The sequence below is a fragment of the Anser anser genome, assembly GCF_964211835.1.
Source record: "Anser anser genome assembly, contig: HAP1_SCAFFOLD_150, whole genome shotgun sequence".
Lineage (NCBI taxonomy): Eukaryota > Metazoa > Chordata > Aves > Anseriformes > Anatidae > Anser > Anser anser.
This window is the reverse complement of record NW_028153968.1, coordinates 7,589-30,810: the sequence shown is the minus strand read 5'-3', so window position 1 is coordinate 30,810 and position 23,222 is coordinate 7,589. Positions and strand designations below refer to the sequence as shown.

The 23,222-nt window shown below is 47.2% G+C and overlaps 1 protein-coding gene across 17 annotated transcripts; it reads right to left on the bottom strand.

Annotated features, from left to right (window-relative positions):
* Positions 1-213: 213 nt before the first annotated feature.
* On the bottom strand, positions 214-22,780 carry LOC310891070 (serine/threonine-protein kinase PAK 1-like). Of its 17 annotated transcripts, none has more exons than XM_083853367.1 (13): positions 22,673-22,780; positions 17,486-19,885; positions 17,236-17,295; positions 15,570-15,668; positions 13,774-13,886; positions 10,226-10,343; positions 9,722-9,821; positions 7,781-7,977; positions 7,565-7,675; positions 6,167-6,304; positions 2,853-4,268; positions 2,091-2,254; positions 214-1,172 (listed from the first exon to the last, which is right to left on the bottom strand). In XM_083853367.1, the coding sequence occupies exons 3-11, from the start codon at positions 17,284-17,286 to the stop codon at positions 4,182-4,184; spliced, it is 1,014 nt and encodes a 337-aa protein (XP_083709493.1). In that variant the 5' UTR covers positions 17,287-17,295; positions 17,486-19,885; positions 22,673-22,780; the 3' UTR covers positions 214-1,172; positions 2,091-2,254; positions 2,853-4,181. The 17 variants fall into 17 exon arrangements, with proteins under 17 accessions (XP_083709493.1, XP_083709494.1, XP_083709503.1 ...); XM_083853368.1 differs by having other exon boundaries at positions 17,982-19,885; XM_083853377.1 differs by having other exon boundaries at positions 17,236-18,150; positions 18,797-19,885.
* Positions 22,781-23,222: the final 442 nt, after the last annotated feature.

Sequence of the window (23,222 nt, the reverse complement as noted above, 5' to 3'; positions counted from 1 at the left end):
CTTCCAGACTGGTCTTTCTCAGAGCATTAATGACTTCCAAACAGGTTAAAATAAGCAGTAGAAATCACACTTTCTGCATCAGCTTTCAGCGTAAAGTCACTTTGCTCTATCAAGTAAGATCTAATTAAAACAGATCAGAGAAACACAACTCCTTCAAGCACCCCCCCATTCATTTCTGCAAGCCTCATTGAAACAAAGGGGAGGAGAAGCAGGTCATTCATTCAGGTTTTATTTAAGGTTTCAGTTTTGCTTTCTAAATGGCTGAGCTGACCCCAACAAACCGGGCACTACCGGAGAGTTACACCAAGGCAGTACAAAGAAAGAGAAACACGTTTTCCAGCTGATTTTAAAACAGAAAAGGCCCTTGCAATTTCCCAGCAGGACAAGACACACAGACACCTGGCAGCAGGTCAGATTAGCTCCAGCTCACTTAGCATGGGTTGTTCCTCAAAGACATAAGCCTCAGACCTCACTCTGAGCACCCCTTCATTGCACAGGAGCCCCCCGCTCCTTTCTGCTCCCAAACAGGATGCCTCAATCCAGCGCAGGCTGCTCCAGCACCCTCCAAATTCCCTCAGCAGGTGGGAAACTGAGCTTTTACCTTTTGCTTCCACCTACCCCAGCACCCATCTTCTTCCTCAGAGCAACACCATCCTCTGTTGCCCTCCCACCCCTTTCCTGGGGGCATCCATTTCGGCTGCAAGTTTCCATCCAGCCCCCGCCGGCATCGCTGTTCTGCCACCACCAGCGGCAGCTCCCTGCTTCTCCAAGACCCCAGCCTTGATTCTGAGGGCTGTCATTAGCAGCAAACCATGAGATCCGCCCTAGGACATTATCTTTACGCTCAATCCAGTGTGTTTACAACCCCAAAATACATCCACATGTTCTCTATTACTGTCAAAATAAGCCATTGAAAAGTCTCCGTATTTTATGCTAGGGAGACAAACAGATTCAGCCTTCACCTTTGACAGCTCCCATACGAAAGATGCTGGGGAATCTGTAAGCTCGTAATTAAGAAAGGCGTTCAGATACGTACCATTCTTCTTGGCCACAGAGGAAAATTTTTAAGTCAGACACTTGTGCTAACAGCTCTCTGTAGTGACCAGAAAGTGCTGGAAGAGGCTATCCAAAAGCTGCCACCAGTGCTGAAGCTGGGCGATGCCCAGATGAACCTAAGAGTAGAGAAAAGGATCCATCTCTCAGAAAAAAATATATACCTCATTCTCCTAAGCTAACTAAATTTTATTTATGTTTTTAAGATTTCTGAGAACGTGAAAACATGATGTGTCTGTTAACTTGGAATTGGGGCTAGGTACAAAGTAGCAAGTCAAACTCTTTCGCATCATAGGCAGGTAAAAAATAAAATAAAACCGATGACATGTCTACAGTCACTGTAGATATATTAAATAGGTATATTAAAATGTAGGTATATTATTAAATAGGTATATTAAATATGTAGGTATATTAAAATATATTTTAAAATGCTACCAAATCAGTTCTTTAGTTGGAAGTTGTGTTCAAATCCCAGCAGAAAAGATGTTCTCAGAAAAAAAAAAGGAATTATTATGTCAGACACTTGTGCTAACAGCTCTCTGTAGTGACCAGAAAGTGCTGTAAAAGGCTATGCAGCAGCTGCCACCAGTGCTGGAGCTGAGCGATGCCCAGATGAACCTAAGAGTAGAGAAAAGGATCTATCTCTGGACAAAAAAATGCATCTCATTCTCCTAAACTAACTACATTCTTTTATTTATCTTTTTATTTAAGATTTCTGAGACCATGAAAACACGATGCGTCTGTTAACTTGGAACTGGGGCTAGGCACACAGTAGCAAGTCAACTTCTTTCGCATCGCAGGATGGTAAAATAAAAACAGGAGAAGGTGACAGGGCTACAGCCGCTGTCTTACAGCTTCCCAGTGCACAGCTCTCAGTCCTTACCAAACCAGTAAGGACCAATTCACAGTTGAAGTCAATGAGACAGAAGCACATCATGAGCTTAAGGATATGGAGAAATAGTCACTCCTGCAGATTGCTTTCCAATAGGCAACAGAGAATCCAGGAGAGTAACTTAAACACAAGTCACCCTTTTTACCATTTTTCCTCCTGCAGAAAAATAAGCTGACGGATTTGCTCGCAGGTAGGGCACATCTGCATTACCACTCCCATCTCAAAGCGGTGCCAAGGATGGAGCGCGAAGGGAAGGCGAAGGGAAGTCAGCAACACTCAGTACATTCATGGATCAGGTTTAATCCTGTGCTGTCAAAAAAAGGCAATTGATGGGTCAGTAAGACCAGAGCCACATTAGATTTTAGACCTAGTGAGATCTAGCCCATCATTCCTTCCCATCTACCCCACGCATGGCATTTGAGACTTGCACAGAAAATAAAACCAAACTCCTCACCAAAGAGAATTATCCGAGGGTAGTGGCCTTCCCTTTCCCGATCTCCACCCCAGCCCCGAGCAGAGGAGCTCATCAAGAGATCAGGTTCCCCCCAGGGCTGGCAGCTTTGCTGCTCTGCCCAAGGAACTCATCTTGCGAGGGGAAACTCTCCATATTACATGAAGATGAAGAATGTACACAAGGGGAGGAAGGCAGAAGATTTGGCAATGGACTTCAGACGTTACAGCCTCACGTCAGACAGTGGCCACCCTGTAGCCTGAAGGATGGGAGAAGACACCAAAAAAGACAAATATATGTATATGTTTCAATCACAAGCCCAGGGCAGGGAGGAAAGGACTGATCCAGCAGCAGGTCTCAGCAAGAAGCAGGAATGAGTTTCTGTGCAACACAAGTGCTTTGGGGAGAGGAGAACTGGATTAAACTCACCCTGGAAATGACCAAAGCGATACGTACAGAGAAAGCAAGATCTTTTATCCGTTCCCTCTGTGTGCAGTTACTCCTCTTCAGAGCCACTCGCTATCCCACAGGACCACAGAAGCTTGTATCACTTAATGCATCACTTGTAAGCACCCAGTGACGATAACATGAAAACCCATCCCATCCGACAGAATCGTCTGGTGACAGTGAATTCTCCAACCCTCCCTCAGTCCCGAGTTAAGAAATGCGGCAGTCCTTTTATTAAAAATCAGGATACAGTTCAACACGACGCCAGTGTTTACACCCAATCTCTCTAGTAGTTCCAGGGTTGCTGTTGTTTTACGCATCATTAGCAACCAAAGGAGTCAGTAGCATAAAGATATCAGTTCACTCGCTCATTTCAAAACAACAAAAAAATGAATGCCCCTATGCTTCCAAGAAAACACTGTCCGTGATCAGGTTGTTTTCTGTTGGCCTTGGTCTAAGAAGCAAGAGTTTTCAACATCATCTTGCAGGCAGACCTTATCTTCATAAGAGCAATTGTTCTGTTTGCTTTCTCTCACAGGGCAGGTCTCCACGAAGCCTGACAGCACTAATAAAATAACCCTAAAAGAAATCCCAGTTGATTTTTCCTGTGATTTTTCTAGAATATCAGAACTCTTTGAAAGCTGTTTGATTACTTGAGTTGAAACTAAAGTGTGCGGGGAAGGACCTTGATTCACACAATTTGGCAAAAAGATCACGAGTTGTCCAACAGCTGCAAGAAGCACACACAGGCTTTCTCTTTGCTCCCTGGAAGCATCCAGCGGTGCTGCCGGAGGGCTGCATGGTCCTGCCCTCGTTCCCCTTCCAGTTGTTTTAGCTGTTCCGATTGCTGCTGCCTGCTTCCTTCCCTCCTCAAGTCATCCGAAGCAGAGAGCAGCCTCAGTGCTGGAAGAGCAGCTTGGCAGAAGCAGGAAGAGTCCAGCCAGCAGAAGATTTAATTTATTAAGATAAACATGGTCTAAAGGCTCCACATTATCTTTAAAAATAAACACAGTAAGAAATACAAGAACAAACTGGCTTTGCTACGGGTAGGTCAGGTTCAGATGTTCTCAGAAGATCTTCCCAGCCATAAAATATACCCTTCCCCTACCGTGCCCATCAAGGAGGATGGAAAGACAGTTCACTACGCAAGATCAGCAGCGTACCTGTTGCGTGCCCTCCCACATTCAGCAAACGATACATCTGCTACCCTTCAAGGCAGATCAAAGTTCTAAGAACACCCCTGTGAAGGAGGAGCAGGAGGGGACAGGGACAGGTAATTCGGTTTCTGTAGGGAACATCTAAAAGGCTTGACACGACGGCTGTGCTGGCTCCCCCGCTTTAATGGCTGTTCTTTGCTGCTTCTTTAGCAGCAATAATCAGAGGAGTGAGACTAGAAAGAGGCTTTGCAATTTTCAGGAACTGGTGCTAGGAAGAGGAAAAAGGAAAAAAAAAGGTTACATTTCTCAGAACACGTCCCAAAAGCCTGGTGTTTACACAAAATATCAGGACCTAGACCTGTATGAACTCCAACAACCTCCAAGCAGGTGAAACAAAAAAGACACGATGAGCAAGAAAGTTCACCGTGACTTTTGGGCCTCACCTGAACTGATAAAGAGCTTTGCACCCAACACATCCTAATTTCTCCAAAGTTTATACACTCCCAAGACCAAGCAAGTTCTCCCAGGAAATAAATTCATGCAAAATCTGCAGGGAAATTCTTTGTGGAAGGGAGGTGTAAGTAAAAGCAACCTGTGCAGTTCCAAAACATTGCACAGGGCTTCCTGAAGCAATCATCTCTCCATTTTTCTTTCCTGTTACCACATCTGCTGAAAACATTGCCTTGGCCTTCTAAAGCTATTAGAAATTTTCAGAACAGCTGGGACTGAGGAGCACAGCAGGGAATTCACAACAGGACCAGTCAGGCCATCTCCTATACCAGGTGCTCTGTTCTGTTAAACAATATGGATTATCCAGCATGCAACAAGCAGTAGGTGGTGTCACAAAGTGCTTCTTGCAGGACATGTGGAGTTTGTTTCGGGGGCAAGGTTTAAAACACAACATCTGGAACAGAGGAAGGAGTTTTCCCTGTGTTCAGGGTTAAGTGGAAAGCTTGCAATACTCCAGCCTCGCAGAGGAAGTCTAGCTTGAGGACAGAGACTGACACAAGACAGCTAATCAGACGAGTGAAGGCCTGAAGCCCACAAGCTGTTCTGAAAACCCAAAATAATTAAGTCCCCCAGGATTTCTGAGCACCAGAAGGGATCAACCACCCAATCTGAACACACTTCAGAGGTGGAAAAATCCGAGGCCAAAAGGTAAAGGCAGGCAGAAATGCTGCAGTCCCAATGTTCTCCTGCCCCAAGGGACACAGCACTGCTGCTCTCTGATACTCTGGAGCTGGCAAGTCCAGGAGAAAAAGTCAGCTTTCATCTACTGCCATTCTTTCTGCCGCTGATTAATGCTTCTTTAGAGTCTCAGAAAGGCAGCAGCACTCCCAAAGCTGAACCCAGTAAACAAACTAAAGGAAAGAAAGGAACACCAAAAAAGAGACAACTGTCTCACAGGTGAGGTCTGAGGGCCCCATCATCACAGATTTATTTTACAAAGAGCTGAAGCACATTTTCCACCCCCGTGGGAGGTTTGACAAAAGGAAACACATGAACACTCCTCATCTGTGTTGGTAAAAAGCCTGGCAGCTTCGTCCTTCACTTTCACCAGGAGTCCAGACAAAGACACCAGGTTTTCAGTGAAATAACTGAGGATTTCTCACAAGCTTGGTTCCATCACCTCTGCAGGAAGAGCTGTATCTGGCAAAATGTGTTCACGCCAAACTGCTGCAGTTAGTGCAAGACGTGCCCCTTCCAAAAAGCTTTGGGAACTCTCCCCCAGAAGGGAGACAACCAGAGCATTCGATAGCTGGAAGCCCTCCTGTTATCCAAATGGGAACAAGCATGGCCAGACCGCAACACCACAGCCAGATGTTAGGGTGAGCTGCGTGCAGAAGCCACGGGAATTAAGGGGCTCAGCAGTTGGCAGGCTCGGGGCACGGCAATTATTTGAGGTTGGTTACAGAACACGCTGCACAGCTGCTGCCAGTAGCAAGTACAGCACAAAAAGGAAAGTACTCTGTAAACGCTTCGGTATGGATTTGGGGTTTTTTGGTTGGTTCGTTTTGGGTTTTTTTGTTCGTTTCTTCATGGTAAATCATCTCTGCTGTGCTTGTGACTTCAGATGACGCAGTATTTAAGACCCCAAATGACATTTCTCCGCGTGCCTATTCTCACTCTAGAATGCTTAATTCCGTCCTGTTCCCCAGCACTTACCTGGAGCAGCTCTTTTGCAGAACCTCTTTTTTCCACGTCCATTTCAAGACAGCGATTTAAGAAGTCTCGGAATATGGGTGAAAGCTTTTCTGGATTCTGCAGTTCCGGAGTCCCGTTAGTAGCAATGAGATACAGGGCCTAAAGCAAAGCAAGCACCAAAGAAACAGGAGGTTACGAAGGTCAGACTCCAGCTGCGGTTCACAGAGGCACCCATTTTTCCTCTCCCTCCCCACAGTTCAATGGGGAAAAACAAAACCAAAACAAAAACCCTTATCAGGGTGACGAAGAAATGCTTAAGTTTCAGCAAAGAGAAGAGCTGCCGGCCTTATTTTTATGTGGATGGGATCCAATCCTTTCTTGCTTTACCCTCGTAATCTGGGTTTGGATCCTGCAGCCCTCTCAAGGGATTAAGAGGACAAAACCAGCAGTCCAGACTGTGTTTACATAGGGAAGTTGGCTGGCACAGCTCTGCCAGTGCTCGACTCCTGCAATAACTATATCCTCATGGGAAGGTACCCCTGAATAATCAGGAGGCTTTGTTCTCTCGATACTTTGCCCAATTGCACAAGGCCTCAAAAGTCAATACTCTAAAGATGCAGTTGGTCCCTTACAAAAGATGGCCAGTAGGTTCTCAAGCAGCACTTAACACCCTACAGAAACGAGTGGAGTCGTTTTGCTGCTGCTTGCGAATGAAGAATTTTCTAAGAATCAGGAAATTCAGAATTCATCCACTGCAAAATTTTATTCTTAAAAGAAAATCGCTAGATGCCTTTTAAAAGGAAACAGACATCTGGCAGAGGCCTTTTGAGCTCATCGCTCATCACATCTCAAGGTAGAGGTCTGATAGCCTGGGAACTGCAACAAGTTAAGTTAAATGAGAGCAAAGCACCCCGTTGCTTAGCCATCCTCATTTAACTCCACACCAACATTTTCCTTTCGCATTTCTTCACTGCTGCACTTCTCTCCCAAAATCACCTCCAGTCAAAGAGGCGGAAACAAGTTAAACAGAACTGTTCTAGATCCCTTCGTCCTGTTTAGCTTAGGAAAAAAAGCCACAAAACTGGCTTACACCAAGAACAGCTGCATTCTTACAAACTGACAGAATTTCCCCTTTCATTAAAGAATACGAAGGGAAAGACACCAGCAGGGGCAAAGCCTGACTAAAGGCTTGTTAAACCTGGAGCTTTACTGGGAGCATGCCAAGAAGAACAATGCACCAGCAAGAAAAAGCCCTGTTTGTAAAAGAGTAACGTGGTATTCTTCGAATTCAAGGACAGCTCTCTTCCCCACTCACAAGGATTTAAGAAGCCAGGCACTCTGGGGCCAGAAGGTGCCCCTGTCAGCCTCTCCAGAAGGGGGGGAATTATGGATGCACCACATGATTAACTCAGACCCTACCTGAAGGTCTGCAACAGGAAGAGCCTGTGCCCTCTGCCACCCAGAACCAGCCATGGCTTCTAACTTAAATGACCACAATCTTCTCACTACAGCATCCAAGGAGACGTGTAGCTGCATGTGATGAAACCACAGCGGAGGTTCACCTGCCTCCTCCAGAGCCTAGGTTAACCAGCAGGCTCAGCGAAGGCCTGAGGGCAAAAAAAGGCACTCGCTTACTCTCAGGGGGTTTTCATTGAGGTAGGGGGGTTCTCCTTCGATCATCTCGATGGCCATTATCCCCAGTGACCAGATGTCCACTTTGGGCCCGGAGGCTTTTCGTGTCACCACTTCAGGCGCCATCCAGTACGGGGTCCCCACCACGGTGCTGCGCTTGCTCTGTTCGGGAGCGATCTCGGCGCGGAAGCCAAAGTCAGCTGGAAAAGCAAAGCAGGAGGGAAGAAAAAGTTAGAAATCAGCAGGTTTCTCCAAAAACAACACGTACTGATGCCACAGCTGTGGTACAAGCTAGCCTGTTGCACTGCCTGCTACATTGCTGCTGCAAAGGAGGCCTGCTTTTGTGGTTAACAAGGTGTTCAGGAGTAAGCTTCTAAATCTGACTCGCTGAGGCCATCAACATCACAGAGCTGCTCACTTGTCGATGTGAAGGCTGGTGATCAGTAAAGAGCTGTACATGGATGCTGTGAAACGTGGCACTGCAGCATTTTGCAGCTGTAATACACTGTGTAACACATGCTCTCAAGCCTGTTCCTGGGTCTGTGAAAACAGAAAGCAATGCCCAGTCTGTCCCCCCTCCACCCACACCCACCAGTATTATCTGGTCGTATTTTCAGTCCCAGAGATAATATTTCCCCAGAAGATGTACCATCTCTCAAACACAATTTGCTTTCTAGAGCAAATACTGTGTTCAGAATAAATTTAAGTTCCCTATTTGGTACTTATTATTTTCTTTGAGAAGACAGAAAGCTGGAGAGCCTTCCTGTGGAAATTGCTTGGCCCTGTCTTATTTGCATTTGACTTTCCAAAAGATCACAGAATCATAGAATCATAGAAAAATTAAGGTTGGAAAAGCCCTCCAAGATCACCTGGTCCAACCATCCCCCTACGAACAATGTCACCCACGGAACCACGTCCCCAAGCACCACGTCCAACCTTGCCTTGAACACCCCCAGGGACAGGGACTCCACCACCTCCCTGGGCAACGCGTCCCAGTGCCTGACCGCTCTTGCTGAGAAGAAAAGTCTCCTAATTGTTTTAATTGGTGAAGAGTAGCGCTCTTTGTTCAGTTCTTTGTTTTGATTGTTGAAGAGTAGGGGCATGACGTTTCCATTTTTCCACTCACCAGTGACATCGCCCGACTGCCAGGACTTTTCAACTGTGATGGAGAGAGGCTTGGCAACCCCATCAGCCAGTTCCCTCAGGACCCTGGGATTCATGTCATCAGGTCCCATAGACCTGGACCTGTTTACATTCAGCAGGTGGTCTCGAACCTGCTCTGCACTTACAGTCGGTGGGACTTTGCTCCCCCAGCCTCCACCTACGGGTTCAGGGAAATGAAAGACTTGGGAAGCCCATCTACCAGCGCAGACGGAGGCAAAGAAGTTGCTGAGTACCTCAGCCTTCTCCGTGTCTGTCGTTACCAATTACTCAGCTATAGAAACTCACTCCTAATATAAGAAATTAGACACCTCTAATCGCTTACACACTACTACACACTGGGTTTGTAAGATTAAATGCTTTCTAGCTGAACAGATTGCAACTTCCCCTCCACCCACCTCCATCACCCAAGTACCTGCAGTATTTTCAAGACTCAACGGATCACAAACGGAGAAAGGCTTGTCACCCTCCACCTAAAAACCCAGCTTTCTAGACTGGAGGTGCATTAAAATCCTGTTACTTCACACAACACAAACAGATGGCCCAAGGCTAAATGAACACCAAATCTCATTGCACGTCTGTTAGCAGTTCACAGGGATTTATGCTTGCCAATCTCCATTGAAACAGATGCCACAAAAATACCTACAGCAGCATTTCTACACACCCTCCACCACCACAGCACCAAGCATCTCAAGCACCCATCTCCCCACCAGGCCTGTCCCGTAGCAGGGAAGAAGCCTGGGTTGATAACTAAAGTCACCACCAGCGCTCTTCCCCTCATACTTAGTTTGACGGAGCCGTCCATGCCCAGCAGGATGTTGTCACTCTTGATGTCTCTGTGAATAACTTGGTTCGAGTGGAGGAATTCCAGAGCCTGGAGACACTGAAAAAAGAAAGGAAGAGGTTCTTACTGTGCATTAAGTACATTTAGCCAGCTATGGACTCTAACAATGTGCATTTTGAGTAGCACGGGCTTAGCTTTTTAGAGCCTTTTCTATATCCAGTATGTGCAGGGCTACAGAGACATCCCCACTGGGACCAGCAGGAGGACAGGTTAGCCCTGAAGAAAACAGGCGTAACCGCAAGGATTCCAGCCCCATTTTGCAGTCCTCACTCTAGGGTGAAAGCTAACAGGAGCATGCCACCACCTCCCCAGTGAAATCCATCCTCTGAGAAGATGACTGCAGCAGTAGAGAAGCTGTAGACAGCTCCTCCAGCAGAATACATCAGAGAAAGCCCTGTCCCCTTCCTCCTCACAGCTCGCCCAGGCTGTGGGTGCAGCTTTACCTCTCGGCACACAGCTGCGATTTGTCCTTCGTCCATGCAGGTCTCTGTCACAACATCTGTTAGGGAGCCTCCTGCCAAGTACTCCGTGACGACCCAGAGCTCTTCTCCTACAAGGTAGCTGAAGTGCCAAAAACAGCTTTTAGAACAAGCAAATATGAGCATGTCACCGTTTCCTGAGTCAGAACGCACTGGGTTTTAAAGCTATCTTAGAAGTGCAGGGAAACATGAGGCTTGAACAGAATATTGAAATGTACTGGGGCACCAGGTACTCATGGCAACTTCTGCGTGTTGGAGGATCTGACCACAACCTGAAAGAGCAGACAAAGGGTGAGTGCAGAAAGCTGAGGAGAAAACAGGGCTGAGGTGATGGAAGAGCAGGTTCAAAGTTTCCTGCCCACAAAAGCAAGGCTGATTTCTTCTGCCATGGGAAGGGCCCAGGCTAAGAAAGAGACAAGCTCACGATTCCTTCCAACACTGGGAGAGAGAGGAAAGAGATACCAGGAAAGGACGGGGTCCAAGCATGCATCCCTAAACAGCTGGTGCACAGCACGATTTTTCAAGGGCTCTTGCACTGAAAAAGGTGGCTGTGGGCTGTTCTGACACCACTGGCATCCTCCTACCCGAAGCAACGGCCTACCCTTGCCCAGGCACACGGACAGTCCTGGGTGGTTGCCCACGTACAACTTTTCAGGTCTTTTTCAAGAACACCATTTTTTAAGCATCGTGCATTTGAAAAATCTCATCTGTAGGAAGCCTGTAGGAAGATAAATAGGAAAAAGCTGAGATGAGGGTGACTTTTCACATCCATTTGGGATATTGTTCTCTGCTGGGAGCACGTGTGCTCATGCCTAGAAGCAGAAGACCTGGGTTGAAGGCACCAGCATTAACTCATGTAAAAAAAAATCATCACCAACCACTTCTGCCTTCTTGGGCCCATCCAGAAAAAAATCAACACAACCTTTCACAACAGATGCATCAGGATGACACATTCCCGAAGGAAGGAACCATCAGCTTGAAAACCATAAACCCCACCTTCACAGCTTATCTGCCCCGTTTGGAAAGGAGCAGACGGATGAGTCGAGAGAGGCGGCAGAGAATCAAATTGCAAGCTTCTGCCTGCTGGCAGGAGAATTCATCAAGAAGTCGACACATACAAGCTGGGAGTTGGGGTTACTGGGAAGCGCAGTTCCGTAACAGTGGCTATCACCTAAAATGAGGATTTGTGGGGTTTGTTAGGTTAACGAGGGTTCCTCTTCCAAAAGAAACCCCGAGGCAGAACTGTGCTCTGCCTCACGCTGGGCATCCTCTAACTTTAGGTGCCTACATTTAGAAACAGGTCTCTGAGGGCCTCTTTCACACGGGAGAAAAACACAGGCAGGACCAGAAGGTAATTCAGCACAAGTGGCTGCTTGTCTGTGCAGGGTCACTGTCTTCAGATACGCATGCTTCTACACTCAGCAATAAAAGTACAGCCGACTTAGGGCTTAAGCTTCCCAGCACACCTTTGTGCCACACAGGGCAGCAGAGAACTGCCTGAATCCTAAATGCCCCATTTGCACGGTGGTGTTTGGGGGCCTGTGAGCCAGCCAGACCTCTTAACATCTAGTAAGACCTCGTAACTACTAGGAAGTAGGTAAGAGAGGTAAAGGCAGGTAAGAGACACTGGAAACCCTTGCATAAGGCCAGGAGCTGAGGCAGAGGGATGGGAGGGCTGGTTTATACTGGTGAGCATCTTGCAGCTTCCAGTAGGTACTCAGAAGGGGGGGAGTACCTGTCTGCACTGTCAAAAAAGAACCACAAAAAAGGAAACAGGTCCCACAGCGGCCAGCACATCCTTCCTTCTGTGACAGCAGTAGGTGGAAGCCAGCAAGCAGCGCTCAAACACCAGCTTCACTCAGCACTCAGGAAACCAGCAGGCACATTAGGGCAGGCAGGAGGGATGCAGCTGCCCAGCAGCAAGATCCTGCGCTTGCAAAGCCCCACAATAGGCACAAGAACCCCCAGCGTTCACCCTCGTTGCTGTTCTGTCCATTTGCTGCACTCGAACAAAAGCTAATCCCCCTGAAAAAGCTTAGTGAGAGAAAGTCGAGGACAAAAGAAGCGGCTCTTGTTGCTGGAAGTTTAAACAAGACAGCAGGACGTGCAGCTACCCTACAGCTGGGATGTATTGGCTAGACAAGGCATGTGCATGTACACGGGGATGTTCTCTCTAAAGGAAGAACATGCATCTCAAACAGTTTTCCCAAAACAAAGCCTCTGATCAGCCTGGAGAAATACACACTTTCAGCCCACATGCAATCCTTAAATGTTCTTTTCTGCTTTGCTCATTTTGCACAGGTAATTTCTGCCGTTTCTAAGAGTGCCCAGCACCACTTTCCCTGCACAAACGCACCCCTTCCTCAAAATTTCACCAGCAGGCTTTGTCCTTTCGGTAAGGCAGCTCTTTACATCCGTACTTATAACATGGAACACAGCACCATATAAATTCAGCACCACAGTGGATGCTGCAGCATGAGAAGTACTTTTTTTAGCTAGGACATCAGAGGAAGATGTTAAGGCAACAGTTGATAGGCTTTTGATATCCATGCAGAGCAAGCGAGTGTCCAAATTCTCTCTCTCCGATTCCCAGAAGACATTCTGGGTCACATTCCTCCGTTCCATCTTCAGAAGATGAGCTGCCAAGATTAAAGTCTGAAGCTCACCCATCTAGGCACAGTTTTCCCTACAAAAAGCCAAACTTGTAGTTAATCAAGACTGCTTGTTTCTGACGAGGGCAGCAGGCTGGAAACCCTGCTGCAGCTCCACTGCAACTAGCTTGAGCATAAGGTGAATGATTCAGGCTTGCAGGGATTCAAGGAGTCATCCCACATGGATGTAACGCATCTAAGCATGTGTTCAGGTCCACAAAACCCAGCTCCAAGCAAGGAATAAGCCCGTTCTCTCTATCTCCCAAAGGACTATTCCACTCTGTGCCACCTCTCCTTTCCTCCCTTACACACACCCTCAAGAAAGCAGCCTCGCTTAGTTATGTGTCACGCATCCTTCAGCCTTACCACTGCTATGCTACAACACAGAAGACCTCAGTGGACAGCCACAGGGACACGATTACCATCTAAACATTGAAGGGTTACTCCTCTGCAAGCAGAACGTTAGTATTGCTCAGGGAGGAGGAAAGAAGAGGAAGAGGAAAACAAATAACACAGTTCAAGGGATTCCCATTTCTCCTGTAGCATCAGGAAGGAAATGGCTTGTCGGGTGAAATTTGGCAGAGCGCCTTGGAAAATGGAGTCCTGACAGCATGCTGCTAATGCCATTGCTGTCAGCATCTCTAAAGAGAGCCTAAATACTCCATTAATACCAATTCAGACACTTGTTTCTCCTAGGATATAGATGGAGACCACTAAGCGACCCACACCCCAACCTTGCCACATCCATTAAGCAATGCAAGATCGTCCTAGATCTACATTGAGCTGAGATGGATCACTTAAGACAGTGGCAAGGAAGTGTTTTCCAGAGCCCCTCGGTGAACCCTTCAAATCACGACGTACCTGTCCAAGTAGTTGACGATGTTGGGGTTTTTGTTTTCCCTCATTACCAGGATTTCATTGATAATCACTTCTTTCTTGGGCTGCTGCTGCAAATTCATCTGTTTGGTTGCAACCTGCAGGGAAGGAAATGCAAGAAGTAGAGCATTACTACAAGAGTCCCCTAGAAACCTGCCAGCACCAACGTCAATCATTTTAATCCCCCATTGAAATAAAGGGGAAAGCCACTTATTCATCATCGGTTACTCAGCAATTTAGCAATTCCTGCAGCCAGTCCATTTCTACTCTGGCTGATGCCAAAAAGGACAAGGGGAATTACTGTTTTCATACTGGATCTTTACATCACTGCTGGACAGCCAACTCTACATTTTTTTTGCAAGAAAGAAGTGATACCTTTACTCTAGTATGGACTGGTACATCAAAGACTTCTTATTCCTTAAATGATTCTTATTAACTTTATTTTGAATCAGAAAGGAGAAAAAGGGATTTTATTCAAAGGATGAAGTGTGGATACAGACAGAAACAAGCCCCAACACAGCTGCAGCCTCCCTCATAGATGGGCTCCTGCTGTGGACACCAGCAGTTCATTATCTCCCACACCCAGGCTGGATCCACAAAACTCATCTTGAGTCAGGGGAGAGAGATGTGCCAGGCTGGTTCCCTGCTCTGAGGAGTGCTCCTCACTTCAGTATAAAGCTCTCCTTTCCTCTCAAACAGCCAAAAGGGACGAGTCTGTCCTTGTCCAGGATGGCTTGGCAAACAATCACATTTACTACTACATCATAACCTGTGAACACCTTGCAGAGAGCACCAGTTTTAATCCAATCTACTCCAATCCAATCTTATCCATGTAACAGTCATCTCCACTGCAACTAAATCATCAATCTAATGTCAACAAACTCGAATTTCCTCAGCCTTTCCTATCGCTTGGCCAACTCTCTTAAGATGTAAGGGTTGAAGAAAAGCAGAAGTCATTGAGAGATGTCATTGTGTGTGAGACTGTCTGCCCTGGACACCTGATCCCAACTGCTTTTGACCAGAAGCAGGATGCAGTTGCATAAACAAAGGTGCCACCTGAGACGTCCAGGATATTTGAGATAGTTATGCAGGGCTAGTGGAGAGGACACAGGATTTGTTAAAGACTGGTGTCCTTTGGGAACAGCAGCAGGAGGCCAGCTGAAGCATCACAAAGGGCATGAACACCCCAAATAAACCACACCTGTGGGAAACCCAAAAGATTTTGTGTCTCCTTCTCCCCATCCTCCTCCCCTAGAGTCTGCAAAAGGGAGGAGAAGCTGACACTTTCTCTTAACCTTTGCCAGTGCATTAGCCCTGATTCCCATCCTCAGGGGATGAAGCTCTTCTGGGTTGTAGGAGACTGAAATTGGACTAATGCTAAAAGCTGCTGAGCTGGCATGAGCTGAGTAGGGATTGAATTCTCACTCCAGTAACCCCACCAGCCAAAGGGATCTGATTTACTTGCCCTCAGCACCTGCTAATCAACAGTGCACTTACAACAAGTTTGCCAAAAAAAAAAGGGAAAAAAAAGATACAACTTCCCCAAAGGAGACATGTTACATCAAACAGATAGCTTGATACCAAACCTCAGGTCTTGGCTTCCTTCCTCCCTACGGGAAATGTTAAGTCTTAATAAAAGTTTATACAAAACTGCACAGACTGCCAGGAAAACCCATGTGAAAACCATTTCACGTATGGAATATTTTCCACTGATTGCCACACAATACTTCAAGAAACCAGTTGTTTTTTTCAAAGAACCTCCTTTCAAACAAGCCTCTTACCTGGAACGAGAGGCGGACTGTTTTCCACTGATCTCCCCAGAGTACAGGTAATATGAAGAGGGCTGTGATAGAGAAGCCCAGGACAAGAAAAGTCCCAATCTGGGGAGATACAAAGGACATTAATAAGCTTTGGCATTTCTGCATAGGGTGTGCAATCTAGTTGCCTAACAGGCTTCTTTAATCAGCTTGGACTCAATACATTCGGGATGCACAAGCTTGGCTGTGCCACTTCATAGACAAAGAGATCTAATGGGACTAAAACCAGACCCACAGTGCTATAAATTGGATTTTCTGCATGGCAAAACTGATTTTACAAGTTAAGTACCTAACCTGAGTCAGCCCTCAAGGCTCCCTCTCTAGTCACGGGAGAAAGAGAGGAATTTACAGAGGTGATCCATTTCCACTTGCTTTATGATAAGGGATGCCTCTCTCTGTCTGTTGATGCAGATGGAGCCTAGATGAACAACTATCGTTAAATTCTGTAGTTGGCTGAACTCAGAAACACCAAGTTAAACCCAAAAGAGACATCAGCACAGCTTCCTTATGCTGAGTTGCTTTGGAAGAGGCTTCAGCAACTGCAAACGTTTCTGTAGTTCAGAAATAAGAATTTAATCTTTAACTAAAAAAAAGCGAAGGGGTAGCTCATTCTGTGCTGTGGCTTCTTGCCCAGGTTGGTACCAAGCAGTTATGATGGCAGGCTCTTCTTGGAACCTTATTTGTCTGCTGAGAACTAAACACGAGTAGAAATTGGACCAAGGCCCTAACCAGTCTTCAGGGAGATCCTACAGATCAGCATCCTAATAATCAGTCCCTAATCTCTTCCACATAGGGATGCAGCGTTGGTGTTTTCCACAAATTGCTCTACAGCTTTCTGGATCTTCTGGAAGCCCATTTTTGATAGTAAAATTGATCGTTTCCACTGTGTAAATGAAGAAACAGAGGATCGAGTATTTTGACATTCAACTATTCCACTCCACTGCAAGATTTGCAATCTTATTACGCTTTCCCCTAAGCTTCATGGCTCTTTTTTTAAAAGCCTCACCTGGCTTTCAAGAAGTTCTTAAGAAAGGTGGTTTCTAAAGCATCATTTTGCAGCAACAGCTCTCTGAGGAGTTGTTTCTATGCCTTCCAAACTCCACGTGGCTTTTCCAAAACCACCCCAAGACGAAAAGACACGGGGCACCAGAATGCCTTGGAAAAGCCAGGTTTCTGTTCTGCAGAGGAAGCGGCCACTGTTTTTAAAGCTGTTGGGTCCTGCTACAGGGACTTACGCTGTGCTCCTCATGGAAACTTTGCCTTTGTCTACATGCAACCACATGTAGACATGTTAAATGCAGACATCCTCACCTCAGTGAGTCACCACGGGCTCCTTTTAGAGCCAGTGGGGAAAAAAGGTACTTTGGGTGTGATTCATCTCATCTCAATTTAAGTGTCTATGACCAGCTGGATGATTTGCATCCTCAGAGGGTTCATTTCCCTCATCTGACCGCGCAGGGAGCTTGGGGTGATTAGCTCACTTGGAGATATCATTACTATGGATATTTAAAGCCTCCTAAGATTAACCTCCTCCCTCTCTCCTATGATCTAAGCTGTTTTGCACGCAGGGAAACACCACAGGCTGATGGTTTAAAGCATGGTTAGGGTTACCAGAAAACCCTCTCCCCACCTTGTGACTCCAGTGCAGGTACAGCTGCTGACCTTCTGCAAGCAAACACATCGCTAGGACCTGGGAAAGCAAGAAGAGATTATTTGCATCCTGGTACAAAATGACAAAATGAGGCATTTCTAGAATTATTTTTGTATAGGGAAGTCACTTTACTCTAGGCCTTTCTGCACAATGGCAACGCAGGACAGGTGGGTGGAGAGAAGCGGTTATTGCTACAGTAAATACATTCCTGAAATGGCCAAGCACTCACCAAAACTGCCTTGTAGGGTCAAAACCTCCTCATGGGTGACAGATAGTTGAGCATTTTGGGGTACACACTTTGTGACTGCACTCTGAGAGATAGAATATGGCCTGGGCCAGCAGCCATGACATGAAAAATAGAGCAGCAACCTTACTTTTTTTCTATGTATTTGTTGTCACTAAAGGCACATCATCCATGGGGGACAGCTCAGGGAATAAAAGTCTCAAAAAAAAACAAAAACACAAAACAAACAAACAAACAAACAGAGCAGAGAGCAAAGGAAGGCACACAGTGACAGTAATTGCAAGAAATGCAAGAAATGCACGTCTCAGAACATGGAAAACTGCCTTGGAGATTCAAAACCTCTGGTTTGTATTAGGTTAATTTTTAATCCCCAGCTGTGGCCCTATGGCTGGTGTGTTCCTTTCCCTGCTGGCAGGTTGGAGCCCTTGGGGATCAGGGTCCCTTAAGGACAGCAAAAACCCCAGCCAGGGCAGGGGACAACCTGAGATGCCCTGAACACCAAGTAAAGGATGAGGAAAACCAGTCCGTGGCTCTTCTGGAGACTAGCTTCAGGTTGTCACAGACAACTGATGAACCTGGTGACAAGTTTCACCAGCCCAGGTGCCTTGTGATGAGTTTCACCAGCCCAGATGCCTTGCTGCTGTGCAAACCTGTGAGGGTTTAGAGAAAAAACATCTGTTAGCAGTCATCAGTGCTCCACTGAGATGATAATTTATAATCCAGGTCCTTGCAGACTGTAACACAGTGGGACTGTGTGAAAGCAGGACAAAGAGATTTAGGGCAATAATGTGCTGGGAAGGGGAGCTGTTCTCCTGAAACCCAACTATAAAGGAATGTAAGGTGTTTCTGACCCAGCTACAAATACCCTCTCCTTCCAGGATGATGCTGATTTGAGGCAAGATAAGCTCAGCAGAGAATACAGATCAGCCTTTAAGGGCTACTTGACATGTCAGCCTCCTTTAATTGAATCCTACACCTAGGACATGATGAGTAACCGCGGGAGCAGTTCACAGAGAACTGAATTACTGCTGAAGATCTTAAACCAGGCACATTTAAATAAGCCATTTTAGAAAAATGAAGGGAAAAGACACTTTCAAAACCTCCCCTTTTCGGCAAGCAATGTTACGAAGACTTGGTCCTTGCCTAAGGTGCATCCAAACACCTACTTCAGAGGCCGTGCTCAACTAGACTCTCCCCTGCTACTCCTGTGTAACTTTCTTACAAAAGATGCAGCATATTTGGGGATGCCATTGGAGGAAAAGCTCGTTTTTATGGATAGAGGTAACAGCTCATTACCAGCTTACAAGAAGTATAATCACCAATTTTCATCCCCGGATGGTGAAGGAGGAACTCTCGCAGTTGCTCCACTGGTCAGTGGAGGAGAACACGTCTTGATGGACCGGTGAGATGATGTGATGTGGACAAGATCTGTCCTCTGTGTGCTCTGGCTCCTCAAAAGCTGCCTCAGGACCTGTCTGATCTGCTCTTCCATGGAGAGCAGCTGCGTTTAGCAGTGTCTCACACAGTTCCACCTACAGCAAGACTTCTTCAGGCCAAAGGACAACCACCACCAGCAGGTCTGGCTCCTCCAAACTGCTCCTACACATACCCTGGGATTCACTGCAATGGGGGCTTGACAGCACAAGCCAGGTTTCTACATTCACTTTCTGGCAAAAAAAAATGCAGGCTTTCAGAGCTTCCATGATACCCCAGTCCCTCAGGGATGAAGGCTTGAGGTCACTCTTTGGACTTCACTACCAACGTACAATTTTGAGTCGTCTTCTTAGTGTATGAATGCAGAGGCCCCAGCACATCTGAACCCCTTTACATTATACAGTCACGAGTTACCTCCCCAAAACCCCTTGGAATGAATGTGTTTAACTGCAGAGAGGCAAATATCATCTTCTGTGTTTGAAAGACTGAACAAGAAAGTATTTTTCTTCTCCCCTGAGCCTGAACTGTCCTACAACAAGACCCCGCAGCTTAACCTTTTAGCTCTAATGGGGATGAGAAGATTGCCTTGGGAGTGATAACAATTAAATTCATTGAAACTGATTGTCTGAAGAAAATAACCCTGATGCGTGCAGGCGGAGAGAGCCTTTGCACAGACAGCAAGTGCTTTGTCGTGCAGCACTTTGTTCAGCCACTGGTGGCTGCTGGGCAGAAGAGTGTTTGCTTCAGTAGTTCACAATAAGGACGTGGAAGGAGGCCTCGGTGAACCCTTTGTGGGTTTTCCAGAGCCCCTCGGTGAACCCTTCAAATCACGACGTACCTGTCCAAGTAGCTGACGATGTTGGGGTTTTTGTTTTCCCTCATTACCAGGATTTCATTGATAATCACTTCTTTCTTGGGCTGCTGCTGCAAATTCATCTGTTTGATTGCAACCTGCAGGGAAGGAAATGCAAGACGGAGGGCATTACTACAAGAGTCCCCTAGAAACCTGCCAGCACCAACGTCAATCATTTTAATCCCCCATTGAAATAAAGGGGAAAGCCACTTATTCATCATCGGTTACTCAGCAATTTAGCAATTCCTGCAGCCAGTCCATTTCTACTCTGGCTGATGCCAAAAAGGACAAGGGGAATTACTGTTTTCATACTGGATCTTTACATCACTGCTGGACAGCCAACTCTACATTATTTTTGGCAAGAGAGCAGTGATACCTTTACTCTAGTATGGACTGGTACATCAAAGACTTCGTATTCCCTAAATGATTCTTATTAATTTTATTTTAAATCAGATGCTTTTTTAGGTTTGAATGTTTTTTTTCTTTGTTTTGTTTTTTTTTTTTTTTTTTTTTTTTTTACTCTTGTGCTTCTAGAAATCTACAGCAGGGCAGGTGTGCAGGGAGGAGGAGGTAAATAGCATAGCCTACGTCTGGTTCTTCAAAGTGACAATTCTATTTCTTCCCATCACAGCAAGACCTAGGGGGAAAGAAGCACTGATATTTATATAAAAGGATGAAAATACATGAATTGGATCGCAGTCATACCAAAGAGAAATAGGGGCAGGTTCATTAGTTGTGGCCCTGTGATTTAATAGCTTATAAAAATTCATATAAATCAATAAGAGCATAGCATATAAAAATTCATGCGTAATTTCTTTACCTCCAAACCGTAAATCAAGGGGTTGTAAGAACGGCCGTATTTCCTCCTTCCCGGTGGCACCTACAATAGTAGTTTTCCTTTCCCCTATCTTACCACTTAATCTATTGAGTACTGAATATGTGGCCCCTGTATCAATTAAAAATTTTACTTCCTTACTTCCTATTTGAATTTTTACCAAGGGCTCTTTAGTTTCTGCTACCGGATCTCCTAGTCAGCTACTATATTCCCCCAGAAGCATCGCCTTGGCTGCTTCTCGGTTTCGGAACGAATTTCCCCCCCCAACGATCAGCTGTCCACGGAGAGGGCACTCGTTTTTCCAATGACCCTCCCCCTTACAATGGGCACATTGGTTAAGACCCAGCCGGTTTCCCCCTGAGCTCGGGTAGCCTCTCCCTGTTCCTCTACCTCTTCCCCCGCCCCTTAATCCTGCATGTTCTCTCCCTTGAATTACTGCTAATAAGTTCTGTTGTTGCCTTTTTGTCGTTTCCTTTTCTCTGTTATTATACGCTTTCCAGGCTATTTCCAACCGCCTATCCAAATTTCTCAAATCTGCACCTTCCAACTTTTGCAATTTCTTCCTAATATCCTCTCGGGCTTGTCCCAGGAAAATGAGCGCCAATTGAGCTTTAGCTTGCTCAGTCTCTACGTCTAAATCTGTATATTTCTTAGCGGTTTCTTTCAATCTCTCTAAAAAGGCGGAAGGCGATTCCGCTTTTTCTTGCCTGACATTATACAATTTTGACCAATTTATGGTCCGGGGCATGGCATTCTGTACCCCGACTTGTACCCAATCTTGATATCTCTTCAGCCTCCTTATTCCATCCCCCGTGTTATAATCCCATTGGGGATCCTCGGTGGGGAAGTTTTGATCTAGATTTCCAAGCACTAATCCATTTCGTATATCTTCTCGGGCTCTCTCTCTGGCTGCCCGCAATACCATGTCTTTTTCTGTCGAGTCCATCAAAGTATCCAGGATCGCCTGGAGATCATCCCAATCGGGATTTTGGGTTTTAATTATCATTTTCATTACCCCGGCTACTTTATCTGGGTTTTCCCTGTAGGTGCCGGCTGCTTGTTTCCATATCATTAAGTCCCCAGCTGAAAAAGGCACCTTAACATATACCGGTCCTTCTGTCCCCACTCCTTGCCTGAGGGGAGCGATTATTTTCCCTCTCTGTTCATTTATAGTTTCTGCTGCCCTTCGCTGTTGCCGGGTCCTATGTGACGCGGGGAGGCTAAAGTCGGGGATTCTCCATCACTACTGCTATCTTCCTTTTCTCTTTTCCCTCCCTGTCCCGGCTCTGCCGGCGGAGCCGACGGCGCAACTTCCAGATCAATATTTCCATTATTCATTTCCCCATAATACTTATTATTCTCTATTGCCTGATGCTGTATACGGCGTCCCTCCCTAGTACACGCACAACAACGTTCCTCAGTTGAAACCTCAAGCACCGTTATTCCACAAGCACGCCGCCATTCAGGCTTTCGGCGCAAATAAAAGAATAATTCCACGTACGGCAGTTCATCATATTTTCCTTCCCGCTTGCAAAATAGCATCAATTGTAAAATCGTATTATATTGCAATGTTCCATTCTCAGGCCAAGTTTCTCGGTCCTCTAGTTTATACTGGGGCCACCAAATATTACGATAATCAATCAGCTTTCCTTTCCGCAGTTCTTGACCAAAACCTCCCTCCTTCCAATGTGCTAGCAAACGCCCCCGTGGGGATGTCCGCGGGATAGGTACATCTTTTCCCAGAATTCCTTTAATCTTTTTCGTTTTGAGCTTATGGTACAAACCCAGAAGCTGCCGGAGCAGCAGCGGAGCGGAGCAGCAGGACCGACCCTCGCGGGGCGGCCGCCGCCGCCGGTCTGAGGGGGCCCGGGGGGAGCCCGCGCCTTATGGGGGGGAGGCGCCACGCGGGCCCCGCGCGCTCCTTCCTCGCTCCCCCTCCCCTCCCCGCCGGGCGAGCCCATTCGGCACCCTGCTGGGGGGGGGGGGTCGGTTCCCGATCCCCCCAAATTTTACCCCCCCCGGTTTTTCCCCCCCTCCCCGCCGGACTCACCCCCCCCGTCCGCGAGCCCAACCGCCGCCTGCTGCCGCCGCCGCCGCTCCGGCTGCTGCAACCCCGCGGCCCGCACTGCGCATGCGCCGGGAGCGCCACCGCCTCCCCCCCCCCCCCCCCGCGGACCCCCCCGCGGTGAGAGCGTCCGCCCTAAGTGGGGGGGGAAGAGCGCCCGGGACGCTCTGCGCATGCGCAAGGCGGGAGCCGCGCAGCCACCGCCCCGCCCCGCCGCCGCGGCGCATGCGCGGGGAGGGAGGGGCGCGGTGGGGTGAGGCGGGGAGCGGAGCTGCGCATGCGCGGCGGGGAGGGGTGGGGGAGGGAGGGAGCGGCGGTCCCGCCCCCACACTGCGCATGCGCGCGGCCCTCCCGGCCATAGAGACGGGGCTCGGCGGGCAGAGCGTCGCCCGCCGCCATCTTGGGAAGGGGGCGAGCGGCTGCCATGGCAACGGCGCGGCGAGAAGCGCCGGCTTGTATGCAAATGAGCGTAATGAGGACAATTAACGGCCCGGCAAGGCCCTCGTTAATCCTCCGCCCCCCCCACGCCCAGATC